This window comes from Poeciliopsis prolifica, unplaced genomic scaffold (genome assembly GCF_027474105.1).
Source record: "Poeciliopsis prolifica strain line A6 unplaced genomic scaffold, Auburn_PproV2 SCAFFOLD030, whole genome shotgun sequence".
NCBI lineage: Eukaryota > Metazoa > Chordata > Actinopteri > Cyprinodontiformes > Poeciliidae > Poeciliopsis > Poeciliopsis prolifica.
This window is the reverse complement of record NW_026562405.1, coordinates 6,525,469-6,544,067: the sequence shown is the minus strand read 5'-3', so window position 1 is coordinate 6,544,067 and position 18,599 is coordinate 6,525,469. Positions and strand designations below refer to the sequence as shown.

Genomic DNA, 18,599 nt, shown 5'->3' with positions numbered 1-18,599 from the left:
TAGATGTTCCTGATTTCTGGTTCCTGTTGAAAAGATGAGCAGCATGTTGTATGAACTGGAAGCAGTGAAGTGATGATTGATCTTAACACAGCAAGAAGTTTCAGTTAGAAAATGTTCATCTTGACAAGTGATTTGTGAGTTTAAAGAATCTGCCAAGATTATAGAAAGAACTCAAAAATTATCTCATCTCTCAAATTCCATAACTTCCATTTTTATTATTGGAGAAAGTTTGAGTTTTTCTACACTTTTATATGACCAACACAGTCCAAGAACAGCTTAAAACTGTTGTTTTTCATGAATGGGCAGATAGATTTGAATTTACACAGACAAGCAATAGAAGTAGATATTGCACTTCCCTAAAATAGACCTTGGGGATAATATCTATATGGAAAATAAGACTGGGCCAAGGACAAATCCTTGAGGAACTCCACAAGTGGGAGGTGCTGAACGTCATCTCATTTTTGGAAAACAACTTTTGTTTCAGTATGAGGCAGATATTTGGTTTGTTGTTGACAGTGAAAGAGAAATTTAAGAGGCAGAAAAAAACAACTGAAAAATGATGAGTTGGTAATAAGATATGTTCTGTATGTTTACAACATTCTAGGAAGAATAACATAATAAAGCGCCGCATTCCGTTTTTATTTATATTTTCCACAACATCCAGGCATTTCTGGAATGGATGATTCGTGTTATTTCCAGTGAGTTCTGTTTCTCCTTCCAGCTTGATGCAGCTGTAGGAGGTCTCTGACTCAATGCAACACATTTGTAAATCAAAATGATCACGCCAATAAATTTTTAACATTTTAGTTGTGAATCATCAGAACCTGTGAGTCATGCATGCAGAGAAGACGCCAAAAGACCCAGAACCCAGGACTTTCTTGTTCCAATAGTGTTTCCAGGTGCTCAAGGTGCAGCCCTGTAAATCTGGAATTATTCATAAAAAGTAATTGTGGCACTTTGGGTTCTCCATATTAGTTTTCTTAGCAGCAGCTGTGCTGTCTAAATAGTTCACCAGATGTATAAAATTGCAGATGAAGTTTAATCCTCACTGAAAGCAGATTATGAATTTATTAGCACAAATAAACTACAAATTACATCAGACGCTCTGCTGTTATTAAACCAAGCGGACCTTTCGTTCATTTCGCGGCGTTCCGGTCGGACAGTATTCGCTGCCGGACAGATTCCGCTGACATTGCTGGGACAGGTGTTACCCAACCAGAAGGTGTGCTCGCAGGTAGCCGTAGAGAAGCAGCCCGGTCCTCCTCGGCCCTCACACCGGTACCTGCTGCAGTCATGTACCGGCGGCCGCTGCAGGTCGCCGCCAGGTGCGCCGTGAGAGCGGCGGCGTCCAGGGGCGCCTGCGCGAAGGTAGGAGCTAAACTTTAGCTTGTTGCTAACTCCCGAACCAGCTAAGAAATCTGGATCACTTAAATCCAGAGAGGCAGAATCTGAAGGGTTCGGTTGGTTGTGATGAGCTGAAACAGCGCAGAGGATCAGAAGTTTACAGGATGATGAGATTATTTACTGTGACTGACAGACTCACATACTCAGTTTGTTGTTTTCTGGTTGTTGAAGGTAAAGATGAGGCAGGAATGTTTCTTCTGGAAATAATTTATTCTCTAGAGTCTGAAAATAAAAAAATAAGCAGAAATGTTTACTTTTAAATGTTTACATTTTAAAAACTTTTTATTGTTTGTTGGGTTTTTGGATTCTTTTGTTTTAACATTCTAAAATTACAATAATGAGATGTTTTTATTAATTTAAAGCATTCATAAATTACAATTTTTTTCTTTATAGAAAAACAGTATAATTCTTTATGGTCATTATAACTACATTTTTATATGTCAGATAAATAATTTCTTAGGTCTTAACTTGGTAAATATCAGTTTTTTTGTACATTTTAAAATGATCAATATTTTCTCATGTTGTAAATTCGCTTGAGCTTCACAAGTTATAATGAAACTTTTCCACCGAGTTCACGCTGAAAACTCTTTTTCTGATCCAAGTGAGTTTCAGGAACAAATGGCTTCCAGAAGCTTTAGGTTAAAACTAATAAAATATTTTTGGGTTTTATTTATGTTGCCATAAAGTTTTCAATTAAAGTTATTTTAAAAAACATTTTCTCACCATTGGTTTGGATGAATTGGGTATTTTTAACTAATTATGGATTTATTGTTCAGGAAAATGCTGCAATATTTGAGAGATCCAAACCTGGAGCTGATCTGTGAACATCTAAGCCAGAACACCTTGACCTCTGACCTTCCGTTGGTTTTAGGACAATGTAAACATTTCTATGATAAATTAAACTCTGAATATTTTCCCTTTGCTGTTAAAGTTTATTCTCAAAACTCCTGAATTAAACAGGTATCATTAAAGAACACTCAGTTGAATGAATGAAAAATATATTTATTTTTACTTTTTCTTGCCTTTCTTGCCTGCAGAACAATAACAGCTGAATTTTCCTCAGATATTGAGCAGCAGCACTGAAGTTCATCACTGAACAAATGCAGCACATTAACTTTTATGTTGCACATGTATCTGAATTTCAGAGAGAAATAATAAATATAATTTCTTCCTTCCAGCTGCTGGAGCAGGATTGGTGTCTGAGAGCTTCGGCCGGCCAGCTGAGCAGATCCAGCTGTTTGACGCCGAGTCGGGCTCTGCACATCAGCACTCAGGTAATGAAGCATCAGGAATCTGACCAACAACCCTGCGCATGCAGAAACCAGGCATCCCTGCAGCGTGCAGGTTGGGTAGCGGATGTGTTTGAACGTCCTGCAGGTTTACTCTGAGCCACAGAACAGTTTATCTGAGCTTCCTCTGATGCTAACGCAGCTAATGGTGATCAACATAAAAAGGAAATAAAATATTTTGGCGATTGTCATCAAGATTTTTTTTCTGATCATTAAACTTACAGAAGGCTTTAAAAAACATTATTTCATTTATATCAGAAAAGAACAAAATGTTAATTTCAAATTAATTCTCAAGAAATTAATTTAAACTATTCATCTTATTTTACATTTATTTAATATTCCTGCTGAGTTTGTGAATCAAAACATTGATGGTTTTAGGAAAACAAATGTTAGTTTTTTTCCTTACATTTTGACCAGCAGAGATGGGAAAAGTACTTCAGAAAGAGCAGAACTACTTCAACTTATTTTTACTTAAGTTAAAGTGAAAAGTAAGAAAATACTTAAGAGTAAAAAAGTATTTGGTAAAAAGTCTACTTAAATACTGAGTAACTGATGAAATGATCAACCATTAATACTTCAAAATAGCATCATTTATGAAAATACATTTTTAAAATTCCATCAGCTTCTTTCCAAGCCAAAAACAAATGAATATTTTCTGAGGTTAGTCTTTTTTGTGGATTATTTATAATGAAATGAAATGTCAGACGCTTTGATCAGAAGTAATGGATGTGGGTTTGCAGCGCCGCAGCGTGAAGGAGACGCCTCAGCACTCTCAGGAGGAAGTCGGCGCCTTCTCCAAACTCATCGAGGCCATGGGCTTCACCGCCCCGCTCAAATACAACAAATGGGTAAGTCGGAGGGTTTGGATGGATTCTGGTTGTTTAGGTTTGGACGAAGAGCAGAAAGACAGAAAATGTTGGAGGTTTTAAACCAGAGAAAACATGTTTATATGATTCGTGTCCTTCAGGGTGAGACGTGACCAAAACTTTTTCCTGATTTAAACTGAAACTACAGAAACTAAAATGTTTGAAAGCACTTTACAACACAAATCCTTACCAATATTTCCTGTGTAGTTTCTGGTGCAAATGTCTTAGAACTCATAAAAAATACAAAGCTAACTTTTCAGTAACAAACTTTTTTCCAAATGGTTCAGAAAGTGCAATTAGGAATTCTACATATAATGTAAAATAAATAATAAAGTTTGGCAAAGCTCAGGGCACAAACATAGAATTAGACTGAATAGATGCGCCTGTACAGCCGCAGCACGTTGTGACTGATCTAGAACGTTTTCAGTTTTGGGACAAATCCAGATGTTAATATCAAGTTTAAATCAGTTCTTGATATTGATTCTGGTTCCAGATGTTTCTGTCTTGTAGGGAAAATTGTCTTGTTTTCTACACTTTCTAACTTGTTGTTAGGAATAAAAAAAATTTCAGGAAATTAAAACTTTAAGTTTTAGCGTCTTTTTAAAGTTTTGGACTTTTTTGCTTTGACAGAAAATCAAGATCGCCGCGCTGCGCATGTACACGTGTTGTGTGGAGAGAATAAACTACGACGAGTTCTTTGACAGTAAGTCTTGAGTCCTACATTTCCCACAATGCAGCAGAAGGATCCAGCGGTTTTCAGGCTTGTTGATGTAGTATAACGTGGTTCTGTTTGGTCCAGAATGCTCCCTGCCGGACACTCTGAACTCCTGGTTCCTGGTCGCTCAGCTGCATGTCTGGTGAGTTGGACGCCGGCTGCTTTGCTGTTGCATGGCGTCCTGTTCATGTTCATGGATTCGTTCAAATAGTAATTTGCTGCGTTGCATCGCGGGTGGAGGATGTGAGGAGAGGAAATGGAACTGCTGCGTAAGCGGTCTTCACCCATTTCAAATAAGAGCATGAATAAAAAGATCTGAAACTAAAACTTCAACACGGTTCAATAATGAACTTTATTCAACTAAAGAACTGAACAACCAGTAAAGTTAAGAATCTATGCAGGAAAATTAACCTGGGGGGTCAAAGTGCGCTAAATGTTTTCAAAGTTAGCTAAATTGCTAAGCTAAAAGTTAGCTCTGCTGTTAGCAGACATTTCCCACCATTTCATTTTAAAGCTTAGGTGGATTTTGGATGTGATTAGATTTACAGATTTTGATTTAATGGATGCAGTTTGGACTTTTCCCGCTCTCTAACGGACTCAGTCAGAATATCTGTAATAAAAGATGGACGTTTTTTCGTGTAAATTGTAGTTTAGATGATCTAAACACAGTTCAACTGAGCTACAAGGAGTAGACAGAGGGCCGAATGAGGGAAGAACAATCACGGTGAGATGGTTCAGTGGTGGTGGGTTTAAATCCCAACTCCAGACTGAAAGATCATATTAAAGCAACTAAATCCTCCTGATTGGACCGATTTATTTAACAGCAGATGTGCTGTCCATGCTCCCTGTTTGTTGCCTGGCAGGATGTGTTTGGTCCGGATGCGTCAGGAGGGCAGAGAGGGGAAGTTCATGTGCCGTTACATCGTCCACTCCATGTGGGAAGACGTGGAGCAGAGGAGCAAGATCATGGGGGTGAGTCGGGTTTGTTTACATGGACTGGGTAGTGAATGCTCAACAGAAGATTACATTTTAAAACATGCTCTTCAGTTATTGTTGAACAACCAACTGACTCGAGAGGTTTCTTCCAAACATTTTGCGTTTTTATTTTTTTCGTTTAAATGTTTTCTCAGTTTGAGTTTCCATTATTTTGTTTTAGTTACCTATAATAACCTCGGTTGGGAGACGGTTTTAAAGGAACTCACTGATGTTTGACAGTTTTCTTTTGATCAGCTCTGCGAATCCTGCATTTGTGAAAATCAAAGATCCAAACAAGAGTTGTTTTCTGGAATAAACGTTCGTTATTTCAGTCCCTGGGCCGCGAGCCGTGCCGCTGCATCCTGCAGAGCGACGCAGGTTGTACATCAGCATAACTTAGCCAACAGGCAGGAAGTGCAGACGGGTCCCAGGAGAGCGCGGCCGGCTGCGGTCGCCGCGGCCACAGAGTCGCTCCTCTATTCTCCGTCAGTGGAGCAGCTCCAGGAAACGTCGCTGCTTGGCATGGAGCGCCGGACTCTGGCTCACAGAGAGGCTCCTGCAAGGCCGATTACTGCACAGCAGAAATTACAGGTTTCACTCTGAAAAAGTCAACTCTGTTCAGGAGTCACAACAAAGAATGTTAATGTGGGTCTGCAGGATATTTCAGGGTCACTTTAAGAAAAACAACCGCAGCTCTGAAAGCCTCAACAAGCGTGAAAAGCTGCTCTAAGCGGTGGCTCCACGCTGCTCAAACAGACCTGGCTCTGACCTGCATCCATCACGCGCCAGAAATCTGTCCGCTTCAGTCAAACATCAGCGCTGCTTCCCTGGGGGAGTGACTGGGTTGGAAGAGACGGCCATCTTGGGAGAAAACATTTTAGTTTACTGCAATCTGTGGGAATTAATTTCAGCTTGAAAAGTTTTTATCTGCATTGATTCCCCAACAACAGTGAGGTAATGCAGCTCTAACATACATTTTTCTGTTTCCATTTGGGGAAGAAGGAAGTTGCGCTCAGTGTGTTCAGAGGTTTTTGTGTCGTTTCCTTCAGTGGATCTTGATGCGGCGCCCCCACAGGCCAGGAGGGGAACAGCCTTTTCAATGAATTTGACTCAGTGCATTGAGGAAGAAAACCACCGCAGCTGGAAATCAGTCGAGTCCGGTCCTGGACGGCTCCAAACCGGGCTTTGGTTATCACATTTCAGTTCAATTCAGAAATCACAAAGGGAAATAATCTGACTCTTCTCCTCCACATGTCCAAACTCAATCCATCCTTTAGTTTCTGCCCTTATTTAAATCAGTTTTCGGATTTAAATAAGCTGATCATCCTTCTTATCGACCACAGACCTGATGGCCTCAGAACCAGTCCAGGTTCTAATGGACCCAGCTGAACTGTGGTTCTGTTTGTGCTGCAGATCGATGCCATCCACAGGAAGGAGGCACTGAAGGCCATGACTGAAACCTTCTACGCTGCCATATTTGGATACGATGAGGTCAGAAGAAAGCAGGAGATGTTTTTTAGGAAACATGAAGTCAATCCCAGATCTCTGGGTTTTTAACGCCTGGCGGGCGTCCAGACGTGGGTCCTGGTTTGAGGTGAAGTGTTTCTGTGTTTGTGCAGGGAATCCTGTCTGATGACTGCGTCCTGGCCGCAGCTCTGTGGAGGAACTTGTTCAACTGTCAGTGTGACGACCCCCAGCAGCTGGAGCGCATGGTGGAGTACGTTCGCAAACAGGTGTGTCGGTCACTCAGTCGCACTTCCTGCCAAAAATGACATCACAATGTATTTTTGACAATATCACAGACGATGTTCCGCATTTTACTGAATTTGGCCGAACAAATGTGCCTAAAGAACAGATTTTCTTTTACTTTGATTGTGTAAAAGTCAACAGAATATAAAATATATTCATTTATACATTTGTTCAAAATCACACCGTACATTTAGCAGATGGAGGAAAATATAAGATAGATAAAAATCAGTCTGAAATCAGATGAAAATCTGCTGTGGTTCAACAGAACATTAGTTTTACAAAATGTTAAAGTGTTTCTCCTTCATGTTTCTCGTAAGAATTGAAAATCTTGTCCAAGTTTCCAGTGACAGCGGCTGTTTGTCATTGTCTGCGTCTCTTCTGCTTTTTATTCCCAATAGCAGGAAGTCGTCTTCTGCTGTTGGGAATAAACGAGCGTCGCCGTTACACCAAACCAAACGCTGCTGGTGTCTCCTCATCTCTCCCCTGCCTGGCTTTGCTTCTACAAAACCAAAGTTCCTCGAACCACCTGGTTTCCTTTAGCTTTTCCAGGCGATGGGTTTTCCAGTTGACGTTGTGAAAGGCCTTGATGACCTTTGACCAAAGCTCATGGAAGTAGATTAGCAACACAGTTCCTAAAAAGGGCTCATCTTCTCTGCATCGTTCCCCTTAGAGTCACGTACAACCTTGACTGTCGTTGGCCTGCAGTTGCCAAGTTAAAACCGCTTCTCCGTTGTCAAATCTGACTCCAGATGGCTAAACTGGAATACAGCTGGTTTGGTTCTATCCCAGTTTAGAGTGTCTCCATTAGTCTGTTCCAGTTTTGTCTTTCACACTGATGTTGTTAGCAGCGACGCAAGCAGTGGAGAACCTCCAGGTTGTGGTTTTTGTTGGACTCAACTAAACTCATAATTTTGTCTTGTATAAATTTCTTGCCCAAACATAATGAAAGCAATTCCATAGTTGTATGTTTTAAACATGAACAACCTATTGATTTATGTAATGCAGTCAAAAGATGTAAACTAAATGAACTGCATTGAGAAGAAAACACAAATAGTTAAGCCAAGTTACCGTTATGTAGCTCTGGTGTTTCACTCCAACTGAACGCTGAGCAGAGCTGCTTTGCTTCTCACGTCTTCATTTCATTCCTTCTCTTCAGATAAATCTGCTGCTTAAATGGCTGCAAAATCAGTCAATCTGCTCCAAAAGCCACTCAGGTGGACGTGGCAGACACTGTGTCCACCTGACCGCTGCAGAGGTTGGAGGAGTTTGCAAAGTCTCACACAGTGACGTAAATTACGCCAAGACGCAACGCTTGGCTTGTACTGCCTCTGAAAAGGGCACGAAAAATGCAGAAGAGACACAGAGTCTGCTAAAGGCGATGAACCTGGCTGCAGCAGAACCATTTGAAGTTTTCCTGACCTCTGAGGAAGGTCAGACAAAGAGCTTTTCAAAAAGGTCTGTTTAGTGAAACTGTAAACAAACCTGCAGAACCAACTGGACTTGCTCCACATAGACGTCAGTGAGTGAGATGACTGTAAAGTTGAGGCTTCGACTTCATGGTGCATCATTTTATCTTGGCTTCCTTTTCCAAATCAGTGGTTTCACAGATAAAAAGTGCCTCCTCATTCCAGTGTATATTTATATAAAACCATCAGTATTCATTGTGCTGAGTCAGCATTTCATTTAAGTCAATCATTTAAAATGAGTTTTCACTGCATGTTGTCGTTGCTGTGAGGGTAAATGTTCCTCCTGCTCTTCAGATGCAGTTCATCGACGCTCTGGACGGAGAGGATCTGCTGCTCACAGGAGAGGTGAAGTGGCGCCCTCTGGTGGAGGAGAATGCTCAGAGCATCCTGAAGGTGGTCAGTCCCACGTATAACGACGCAGGGCTGTGAGATGAACGCCTCTCCACTCTGAAACCAAGAAACACTTCCTGCTTCTCCTCAGATCAGACTTTAAACCTCCCCTCAGTCCTTTGCTGTAGCTTCTTTCTTCCTCCAGGTTTTCTTAAGTAATGAAGTGTGTGTGGAGGTTCAGTAAAGCAGCAGAGACCGGAATAGGATTCAGACACATGCTGGTGTGTCTGTCGTGCTGTTGGGTCTGAGAGCAGCTTCTGTACGCAAACACACACTCTGTTTATATTTCTACTGAATGCCACTCTGTATTTATGAAGTATTTTTGAATATCCGTGTGTTTCCTCTGTGTTTAAATAACCTGCTTGTTCCCTCGATGCTCTCAGACCTGAACAGGATGCAAAACTCCGAGACTTAAACATCAGTGGTTTTAAAAAAAGATGGTTAATAAAGTTTTCTTTTCAAACTGAGTTGTTTTTTTCTTCCACTTGTTCTGATCTTGTTCACTGTTCACTGGAAGCTCCAATCTTTATATATTAATACTAATTAGCTAATTATTGTCCTGTAATTAGCCGCCTTACTCTGGACGAACAAATGGAGTCAGAATCAATCGATCCTTATTTATACATCACTTTTTATACAGATTAGAAACGATTGAAACAATTCTGGTGCAACAGTTGCATTCATTCATAAAGCCAATTTGAAAACGGCGCATACTCTACAGTATTTCAACACACATTGGTTTACAACGGTTTCCAGACACAACAGACTCAAAATAATCAAATCATAAAACAGATAAAGTCCCCAGATAATCAGATCATCTTCATTTTCAATCCAAACTATATGCTTTATTTCAGTTTATGTTCTTCATGCTGAAAACATCAGAGCTGCTTAAAATTGGATCCAAAAACTCTTTTCATGTTTTAACTTCTCTTTCTGCTTTGACATCAGTGGAAACACAGACTGATTTATTTTGCTTTAAAAATAAATCTGAGCAGGACAGAAACCTGTGGTGAAAACTTTACTTTCTTAAAATTTTCATTTTGAGGTGAAGAGACTCTCCTCTGACATGGAAAACTGTTCTACCTTTACCCAGCAGGGGGCGCCACAACCCTCCCGGTGAAGTGACAAATTTAAAGCAGTTTGTGTCTGAAAACTAAACCTCACTGGTTTTATCTTAGAGCAGAAACATTTAGAAAATAAAAGCTCAATCCTTCAGCAGTGAGGCTCTGCAGAAGGATCCAGAGTTTTTTATTTAACCCTCTGAATGCACAAAGATGAAGTTCATGTGTAATTCTGTAAATCGTTTGACTTCAACACATAGAAAACTCGTCTGACAGCGAAGATTCATCCATGAAAACATTTCTGATGAAGAAAAACTAAAACATGGATGTTAAGATCTGGACCATTTCAAATGTAATCAAGTCATTTTGCTGCTTCTTGATTCAAACGTTTCCCCTCAGAAGAAGACCCGGTCTGTACAGAACCGGGTCGTACAGATTACCCGGTCTGTACAGAACCGGGTCGTACAGATGACCCGGTCTGTACAGAACCGGGTCGTACAGATGACCCGGTCTGTACAGAACCGGGTCGTACAGATGACCCGGTCTGTACAGAACCGGGTCGTACAGATGACCCGGTCTGTACAGAACCGGGTCGTACAGATGACCCGGTCTGTACAGAACCGGGTCGTACAGATGACCCGGTCTGTACAGAACCGGGTCGTACAGATGACCCGGTCTGTACAGATGACCCGGTCTGTACAGAACCGGGTCGTACAGATGACCCGGTCTGTACAGAACCGGGTCGTACAGATGACCCGGTCTGTACAGAACCGGGTCGTACAGATGACCCGGTCTGTACAGAACCGGGTGGTACAGATGACCCGGTTCTGCACAGCAGCTCAGTTCCTACCTGATCCTTTCACTTTGTTGAAAAGCTTCATTAGATCTAAATGTGCCCCGGGTTGCTCCGGGACCAGAACTGGGTCAGAACCAGGCCTGATTAGCAGGATCCCAGGTGACAGAGTGACGCTGCGGCATCTGGGTCACGAAGAGGTCAAACCTTCAGGAGGCACAGCGGGTCAGAACCTCACAAAAACTCAAACAGAACTAACTAAATGTTATTGGTCTCTTTATTTGAGACCAAGAAAAAAATTAAATGATTGTTTTTGTTAAAATGTCTGAATTTGACTGTTTATAAAACAGAATACCTTAAAAATACCTTAAAGGATCCAGTTTGTTTAAAATTAGAGATGCCCATTTAAACTTTAGAGCTGATTTTAATTATAATAAATAAGAATTACTAAAAAAAAATAGTTTCCTGCTTTTAGCTCTTGAACTGCAGATCATAAAAATATATATAGTAACCCGATATCTTCAGGAAATTTTACTAACGTATTTTTTCTGGAATAAATGATCATATAACAACTTCTGTATTTCACAAAAAGTTATGCCATGAATAATCCCCACTTTGTATAATTTAGACCAATGTCAGAATCTCAGTAAATATTTTTTCCTTTATAGTTTAACAATTTAAACACAGATCTTCATCAGCTCCATGAAATAGAAGGAGAAGAAAGAAAAAATAAATAAACTAAACAAATTCAGTATTTTTTTCTGGATCTAAATGTTTTCTGACATAAATATAAATGAAGTAAAATTAAACTTTAACAGAGAACTATAATTGTATTGTGATTTAATGTGACAAACTAACAAAGTGAGAAATAATTATGACATGGAGGGAAAAGGATCAATGGGGATTCAGATTTGTTAAAAAAATCTGAAAAGTGTGGTGTGCATTTGTAAACTTACTGCTGTTGGAAGATTCTGATATAAAGTTCTGGTTCGGTCCACTTTTCTTTCTCCATTTTGGCTACATGAGAAAATCTTTCATGTTTCCAAACACCAGAGTTCAGAGACTGCTGGCAGTTCTCTTTGTTTGGTTCTTGTGTCACATTTTAAAGTTTCCCTACAGAACGTTGTTTGCTGCTTTAGTTCCTCACAACATTCTGCATGGTAGATTCAGGTTGATTGGAACCAGAACATCTGCTCCACCTCCAGCTGCTGCGGTTCTGAGTCAAGCCAGCCTGTTCCCCACCTGGCCTGTGGGGCGCTGCACCAACAACCACTGCAGGAAACGACACTAAAACCTCTGAAGATGCTGAGAGCAACTTCCTGTTTCACCAGATGAAACAAGATGGAGGCGTCAGAGTTTAGTGATTTCTCTTTAGTCTTTGGCTGAAGACCAGGAGCCATTTCTGCTGCTAGCGCTAGGCTAGCATTGATTGCTTTGGAGCGCTCTCTGGTCCGCTTGCCGTTCACATTCGAACTGAACCAGAGTTCACTTCAACCGAACCCGGACCGAGGTTTGGAGGACCAGAGGTCAGAGGTCGATTAGCATTCACAGCTAACAAACCAGATAGATCTTTTAGATAAACGAACTGGAGTCGGATTGAAGCGGACTGAACAGAACCGGGCGATACAGACTGAACTCTGCTTCCACTTCAGACTCTCTTCTGGTTCAGTTCATCTGTGTGACTGAACCGAGTCAGTCACACACAGTCTGGTTCTGGTTCTGGTTCTGGTTCTGGTTCTGGTTCTGGTCCTGGTTCTGGTCCTGGTTCTGGTTCTGGTCCTGGTTCTGGTTCTGGTTCTGGTTCTGGTCCTGGTTCTGGTTCTGGTTCTTGTCCTGGTTCTGGTTCTGGTTCTGGTTCTGGTCCTGGTTCTGGTTCTGGTCCTGGTTCTGGTTCTGGTTCTGGTCCTGGTTCTGGTTCTGGTTCTGGTTCTGGTCCTGGTTCTGGTTCTGGTCCTGGTTCTGGTCCTGGTTCTGGTCCTGGTTCTGGTTCTGGTTCTGGTCCTGGTCCTGGTTCTGGTTCTGGTTCTGGTTCTGGTTCTGGTTCACTTCCTGTTAAAGTGAGTCATTCCTCTGCTACAAGGAGAACGACTCGATTCAAAGAACCGGGATTCATTTTACTGATTGGACTGTTCTGGCTGGTTCTGCTGGGATCGGACTGGACCTGCTTGCTTTGTACTGTTCATTGATGAATTAGGGTGTATAAATAAGATAAAGATTGACCTTTATGGAGGTTATTGATAAACTGGGTGGGTTCTATGGGGGGGGTTCTGTTCCTGGACCGGTCCAAACTGCAGTTCTGTTTCTGGTCTCTAATGTTCAGTCCGTCTTTCATTGAGCAGCAGAATAATAAAAACTGCAGTTGCTGACATTTACTGTGAGAATCTCGTGCAAACTGTGTCAGTCTGTTGAGCTTCAGAGCATCAACAAAGGTCTCATTGAGTCGGTGAAGGTCCGCTTTCCAGACTGAAGGTTCTGACACTGGACGGGTTGTGGTGATTATTTTAATTTCAGCCTTTCGGTTGAGTCCTGTTCTTGTGTGAGGCAGAACAATGGTGCGGTTTCTCTCTCTCGTTCTGAGCTGGGACCTTTATCTGCCAGCCGGCTTCACACCATCAATGCCGTTCTGTCCGGGTGTTGAAACTGTGGGTGGACAAACCCTGTGAAAGTCTGTCTGCTGCTGCCGTCCTCAGAAAGACGCAAACCCGTCTCAACAGAAATTCACAACATTTTGGGGAAAATCTCACATTTTCTTTCCTTCCTGAGACGTTGAGGATCAGATTATTTGTCTTTTTTACGTTTATCTTCTGGGTCCTTTATAACCAGGAAGCTTGACGGAAAGATTCACAGCTGGAGTTCCAACGAATTATCAGACCGTATGAGTCAAAGTCTGTCAAAGGAAGTGTGGAAAAAATAAATCACATTGTTTCTATTTCAGCAGCAGTGGAAGGTCTTTCAGTTCATTTAGGTTTCTGTTTTCTCTCCACAACATTTTGGTTTTTATTTAAAAACTCCTGAACATCAAAATAGTTAGCTACAGAAATCACAGCACATTAAATGAAACCCTGAGGCGAATTCACCACATACTTTTTGTTTTGGTGAAGTATGTCTATCAGGTTGAGGTTTGGACTTTGACTAGACCATTGCAGCTTCTAGATGTGTGTTTGTGATGTTTGGCCTGCTTTGGAACCGTTTTCAGATTTTACACAGATGAATTCACATTTGACTGAAGGAGGTCATAGTTCATTAAACGATAATCCACATCACCATACATCCACCGCCGTGTTCAGCAGATGTTTGTCCCAGAATCTCATCCAGGTGCAGCGCTGCTAACCTGCCGCCATCTTGTTTCTAGAGAGGAGACTTTCTCCTTCAGTCCTTCCCAGCTTACATACTAGCTCAGCGTCATGACCTTTAACCTTTAATCCACTTCATGCCCTGACATTGGGGTGAATCTGCAGAATAATTCTCTGTGCTTTGCAGAAACACATTATTTTACTGTTGTAGACAGAAAAAAAATCATTTTTACATCCAGTTATTCACTACTAGAGCAACAATTTACTGAAACATAAGTCAAAGTTTAAAATGACTCAATGTTCTGCCTTTCACATCTGACCTGCTGTGAAACAGATTCATTCTGATGTGGAGGATTTTCACCAGATAAATAAAGTTCAAGATTCAAACTTTTCTGAATCTCGAACATTTTCAGAGTTCAGCTGAAGCTCTGACTCATGTTGGGTCAAACTACATGTCAAAGTTCATAAATGAAGACAAAAAAACCATTTGTAATCTCAGTGGAACATACCTGGTACAATAAAGGCTATGTGAGGGGGAAGTTTGGAGGGATGACCATTTTGCTTTAGCTTGTTTTGGAATTCCAGTAAAATTGACTTTTAATCATTTAGAAAACCAAGACATTTTGAGAGAATGGCCACATCTACAGGCTTCATGAGACTTCCTACAATAATAAACATGACAGATTCAAAATGGGACATCAGGAGCACGAGAAAAGACTTTCTGTCAAATCAGGACAAAACAGGAAAACGTTTACTAACATCAGCGTTGGATCTCAAACATTTTCATAATGAAAGCTAAGTGTTTCTCATTTTCCACACATAAAATCATGAGCTGCAGGTTGATCTACAGTCAGTAATTGCTTTTAGGAATAAAATACTGCATCACTCATAAGATCTGGTTTCCTTGCAGTGAAATGTTGGTCTGTTTGCTGCAGCAGCAGATCAGCTGATGTTTGTCCTGTTTCACGTCCAACATCTGTCTTCACCTTCATGACTTCACGCCTGCTGACGAGTCGGCGTTGTTTACTGTAGGCGTATGCAGGTCACACACACACACACACACACACACACACACACACACACACACACACACACACACACACACACACCCACACACACACACACACACACACACACACACACACACACACACACACCTCTATGACGAGAATGACCGATCAATGGTCTGTTTCATTTTTAAACAGAAGATCAGGTTAAACAGCAACAACTCTTCCTCAGGATGAACAGTAATATCTGCTGAAGTGAATTATTAATCTGGAGGTGAAAACTCTGACCTGGATACAGACTCAGGGTCAGAGGTGAAGGTTTAAACTGACAGGACAGCAACTGAGCATGAGCAGAGTTTACTATTTTATTCTCAAAATAATTTTTACATATTTGTTAAAACTGTCACCACATTGTGACAGAAACAGATGATCTATGAAAAGACGGATCTCCTTCACCTTCTTCCTGAGATACTACTGTCATCTGAAGAAATACACCAAAAACAACCAATCACAGCTGGGAGGAGGGGCCTAATGCTGTCAATCAACTTCATGTTCGCTGCTAACTATGCTAATGGTTGAGAAACAACTCATAATTACAGAAAAACCATTTATTTGCCAGCATCGATCAATGTTTCTGTACGGCGAATGGGAATGGGTGATTGACAGTGCTAAGACCCGCCTCCTGGCTCTGATTGGTGGCTTCTTGTTAACACTGAGAGAAGATAGAAGAGCTTCATTTTTTTCAGATGATCTGTCTCATAACGATGTTAAAACATGGTGACTCTTTCAACAAATATGTAAGAAATGTTTCTTTAATTCAATTAAAATATTTTATTGATCTCAAAATAAAATTAAATGTTGTAACTTTTATTAATTAAAATTATTCAAGGAGTTGTTGTAGATGTTGATGACTTTGGCAGGAAAGCTCTCAAGGCTTTGGCATTATTTCAGCTTTTCCAATGTTAATCAGCTGTGCCTTGTAAACCCCTCTCCCTCTCGATGCTATGGTTACACACCACAACAAGAGAGCAAAGCATAAAAAATATGACCAAAAATCAGTCCAAGTGCACAGTATCCAAAACAATCAGCAACAGTTGACCAAAAATAAGGAATTGTTTCCCCCACAGAAAACATTCTGTCCTGTTTTGACACTTCAGGCATTCCGTACAGAGGAGATGGAGGGGGGCTGTGTTGAGTGCAAAATGTCTGTGGTTTCTGCACAGATGCATGAATCAGGGAATTTCTCTCTGGTTCTCAGCTGAATGTCTCTCCTGTTCCTGCTGGTTTGCCTGCAGCTGTTTCTGCAGAGTGAAAACGTGCTGATGCAGGAAAATCCTGCAGGTTTGATTTCTAGATGAAGTGACAGGAGAATAAAGGACGATTACGGAGAATAAAGCAGAATAACAGAGCATCACAAACTATCTGACAGAATCCAAACATGAAATTTGGATGTTAATTTTCTATCTGCAGCAGCATGTTTGTACTAAAGCCATTATTAACCATCATCAACAAGTCATTTAAATTCATGACTGCAAAGTTTACCAGGTCCAGGAAAAGCTTGGAGAAACTCTGGAAGGAAGGTTGATAAAGTTTTTAATACGTGGAATTAAAACTGTCAATTTGTTCCTGTGTTTTTATAGAACAAATCTCCAAGGAGACAAACTCATAAAGAAAAGAAACAATCATGATCAAACCTTATTGTCTTTGTTTAGTATTTGATTTTTATCATTTAGTTTTTATTTAAAGAGTGAAAAACAGTTTCATTATTGCTCAGATCAATCCCTCTAATTGAGGAGCAGTTGTTAATATTTGACCTCTGGTTTTATGAAACAAACTTTTTTCTCTTATTTCGGTTTGTTTCTTAAATTCAAACCATTTCTGTTGGATAATAAATATTTAATTAGTTGGATGAAAATAATCGGATGCAGTTATGAGTCACATAGTTTCCTAAGCAGGTTTTCTATTCATTTTATAAGAGTTTCTCCACAATTTTGTGTATGAAACTATTAATATTATAATATGAGAAGTGATGCTGTCATCAGTTCCAACAATGATTTAAATGTATTACTCAGTGCTGGTCAGTGTCCTGGGCGTGTTCAGAATATTAGCTGAACTTATTCAGGTGTTTATAATGAATCATTTTCAATAAGATCAGATTAAACTTTCAGATTTGAACTGAATGTTTTTGTTTCTGGCTGATGAATTTCCTGGTAACTGCAGGTTACGTAAATAAAGGTGAATAAATTTAAACTAATAACTGAAAAGTGACGCGTCAGCATTTTCTCAGCCAGCGGGTCGGACCGGTTCTGTGCTGTGGATCTAGCAGCGGGCGCGGCTGCTGCTCACAAAGCCCTGAGCCGAAACAAAGATCATCAACATCATCAACACGTCCATCATCACGTTCATTGTGGCTCTGCCAAAAATAACTGGGCAGCTGAAGACAGGCTGCAGACTGAGCTGCTGAAAAAACACTCATGTTGCTCTTCTTCTGAACTGATCATTATGCAAATCCTGGAGGATTTGCATTAGATTGCTCTTCCAATTTATGAGCTATATAATCAGCAAATTTTTTTGTTTTTAAAAAAACTTTTCTGTTTCTTAAACACAGACAGAAATATATTGAATTATAAACTTATTTGATGAATCTGCACCAGTGCAGCTGACTTAAATACAGTCAGCTAGAACATGTGAAAACAACTTTTATTTGTTCAAGTCAAACATGTAAAAACAAACTAAAACAATAGCTCGACTACGTTGGTCAAACATGTAAACATAAACAGTAACAAGCTTCTTTCAAATGATCAAAGGGCAACTAGGAATAATTTAAAGTATCAAATCAGACTGAATAGATCTGCCCTTATTAATCGAGATCTTTGTCACTAATTGAATTCCAACCAGTAAAAATATTTATATTGAATTGGAGCATCTCCAGTAAACATGAGGTTAAAGTCTTCAGATATATTAAACTTTATTTCATTAAAATCTCATAATATTTTAGTTTAACACCATTTATTCAGAAAGAATCTAAATTTGAGGAATAAATATTTTCAACATTTAAACTTCTCTAATGTTGTGTCTGTAACCATGACGGATAAAAAAAACACTGCTAAAACATTTTCCTCTCCTTTTCTGAGCTGGTCACTTTCATCTTTAACTGAATGATCCTGAAAAGGGTCAAAACAAAAATCAGGTTCATTGTTTTAATGAGGAAATGGAGAAATGTGGAGTTAAATTCGCTGGTGGATGAAATGTTTTTAGCTCTGCTGGTCGGTTTCTGCTCACAAACAGAGAGGATGACTTCATATCCATATCTATAATCTATAATCATAAAGGATCAATATAGAACAAAGCAACTGATAATGTTAAGAACGGAGGAGGAGAGTGATGCTGTGGGCCTGGATGGATGGATGGATGGATGGATGGATGGATGGATGGATGGATGGATGGATGGATGGATGGATGGATGGATGGATGGATGGATGGATGGATGGATGGATGGATGGATGGATGGATGGATGGATGGATGGATGGATGGATGGATCCTCATTGGTTCCAGAAATAAACTTGTTGGCTTAAAGTAAAGCCTGGAAT

General features: G+C 40.3%; 1 protein-coding gene across 1 annotated transcript; it reads left to right on the top strand.

Annotated features, from left to right (window-relative positions):
• The first annotated feature begins 1,166 nt into the window (after positions 1-1,166).
• On the top strand, positions 1,167-9,321 carry LOC129372884 (ubiquinol-cytochrome-c reductase complex assembly factor 1). The gene is made up of 9 exons (XM_055050448.1): positions 1,167-1,368; positions 2,583-2,678; positions 3,434-3,541; positions 4,190-4,262; positions 4,359-4,416; positions 5,138-5,246; positions 6,663-6,740; positions 6,869-6,982; positions 8,759-9,321. The coding sequence occupies exons 1-9, from the start codon at positions 1,294-1,296 to the stop codon at positions 8,891-8,893; spliced, it is 846 nt and encodes a 281-aa protein (XP_054906423.1). The 5' UTR covers positions 1,167-1,293; the 3' UTR covers positions 8,894-9,321.
• Positions 9,322-18,599: the final 9,278 nt, after the last annotated feature.

Bases quoted from the DNA above. Each gene is read 5' to 3' on its own strand.
- LOC129372884 (XM_055050448.1), top strand. From the start codon at position 1,294: ATGTACCGGCGGCCGCTGCAGGTCGCCGCCAGGTGCGCCGTGAGAGCG. The intron at 4,263-4,358 runs GTAAGTCTTGAG...TGTTTGGTCCAG, and splicing joins CTACGACGAGTTCTTTGACA to AATGCTCCCTGCCGGACACT. The intron at 5,247-6,662 runs GTGAGTCGGGTT...TTTGTGCTGCAG, and splicing joins AGAGGAGCAAGATCATGGGG to ATCGATGCCATCCACAGGAA.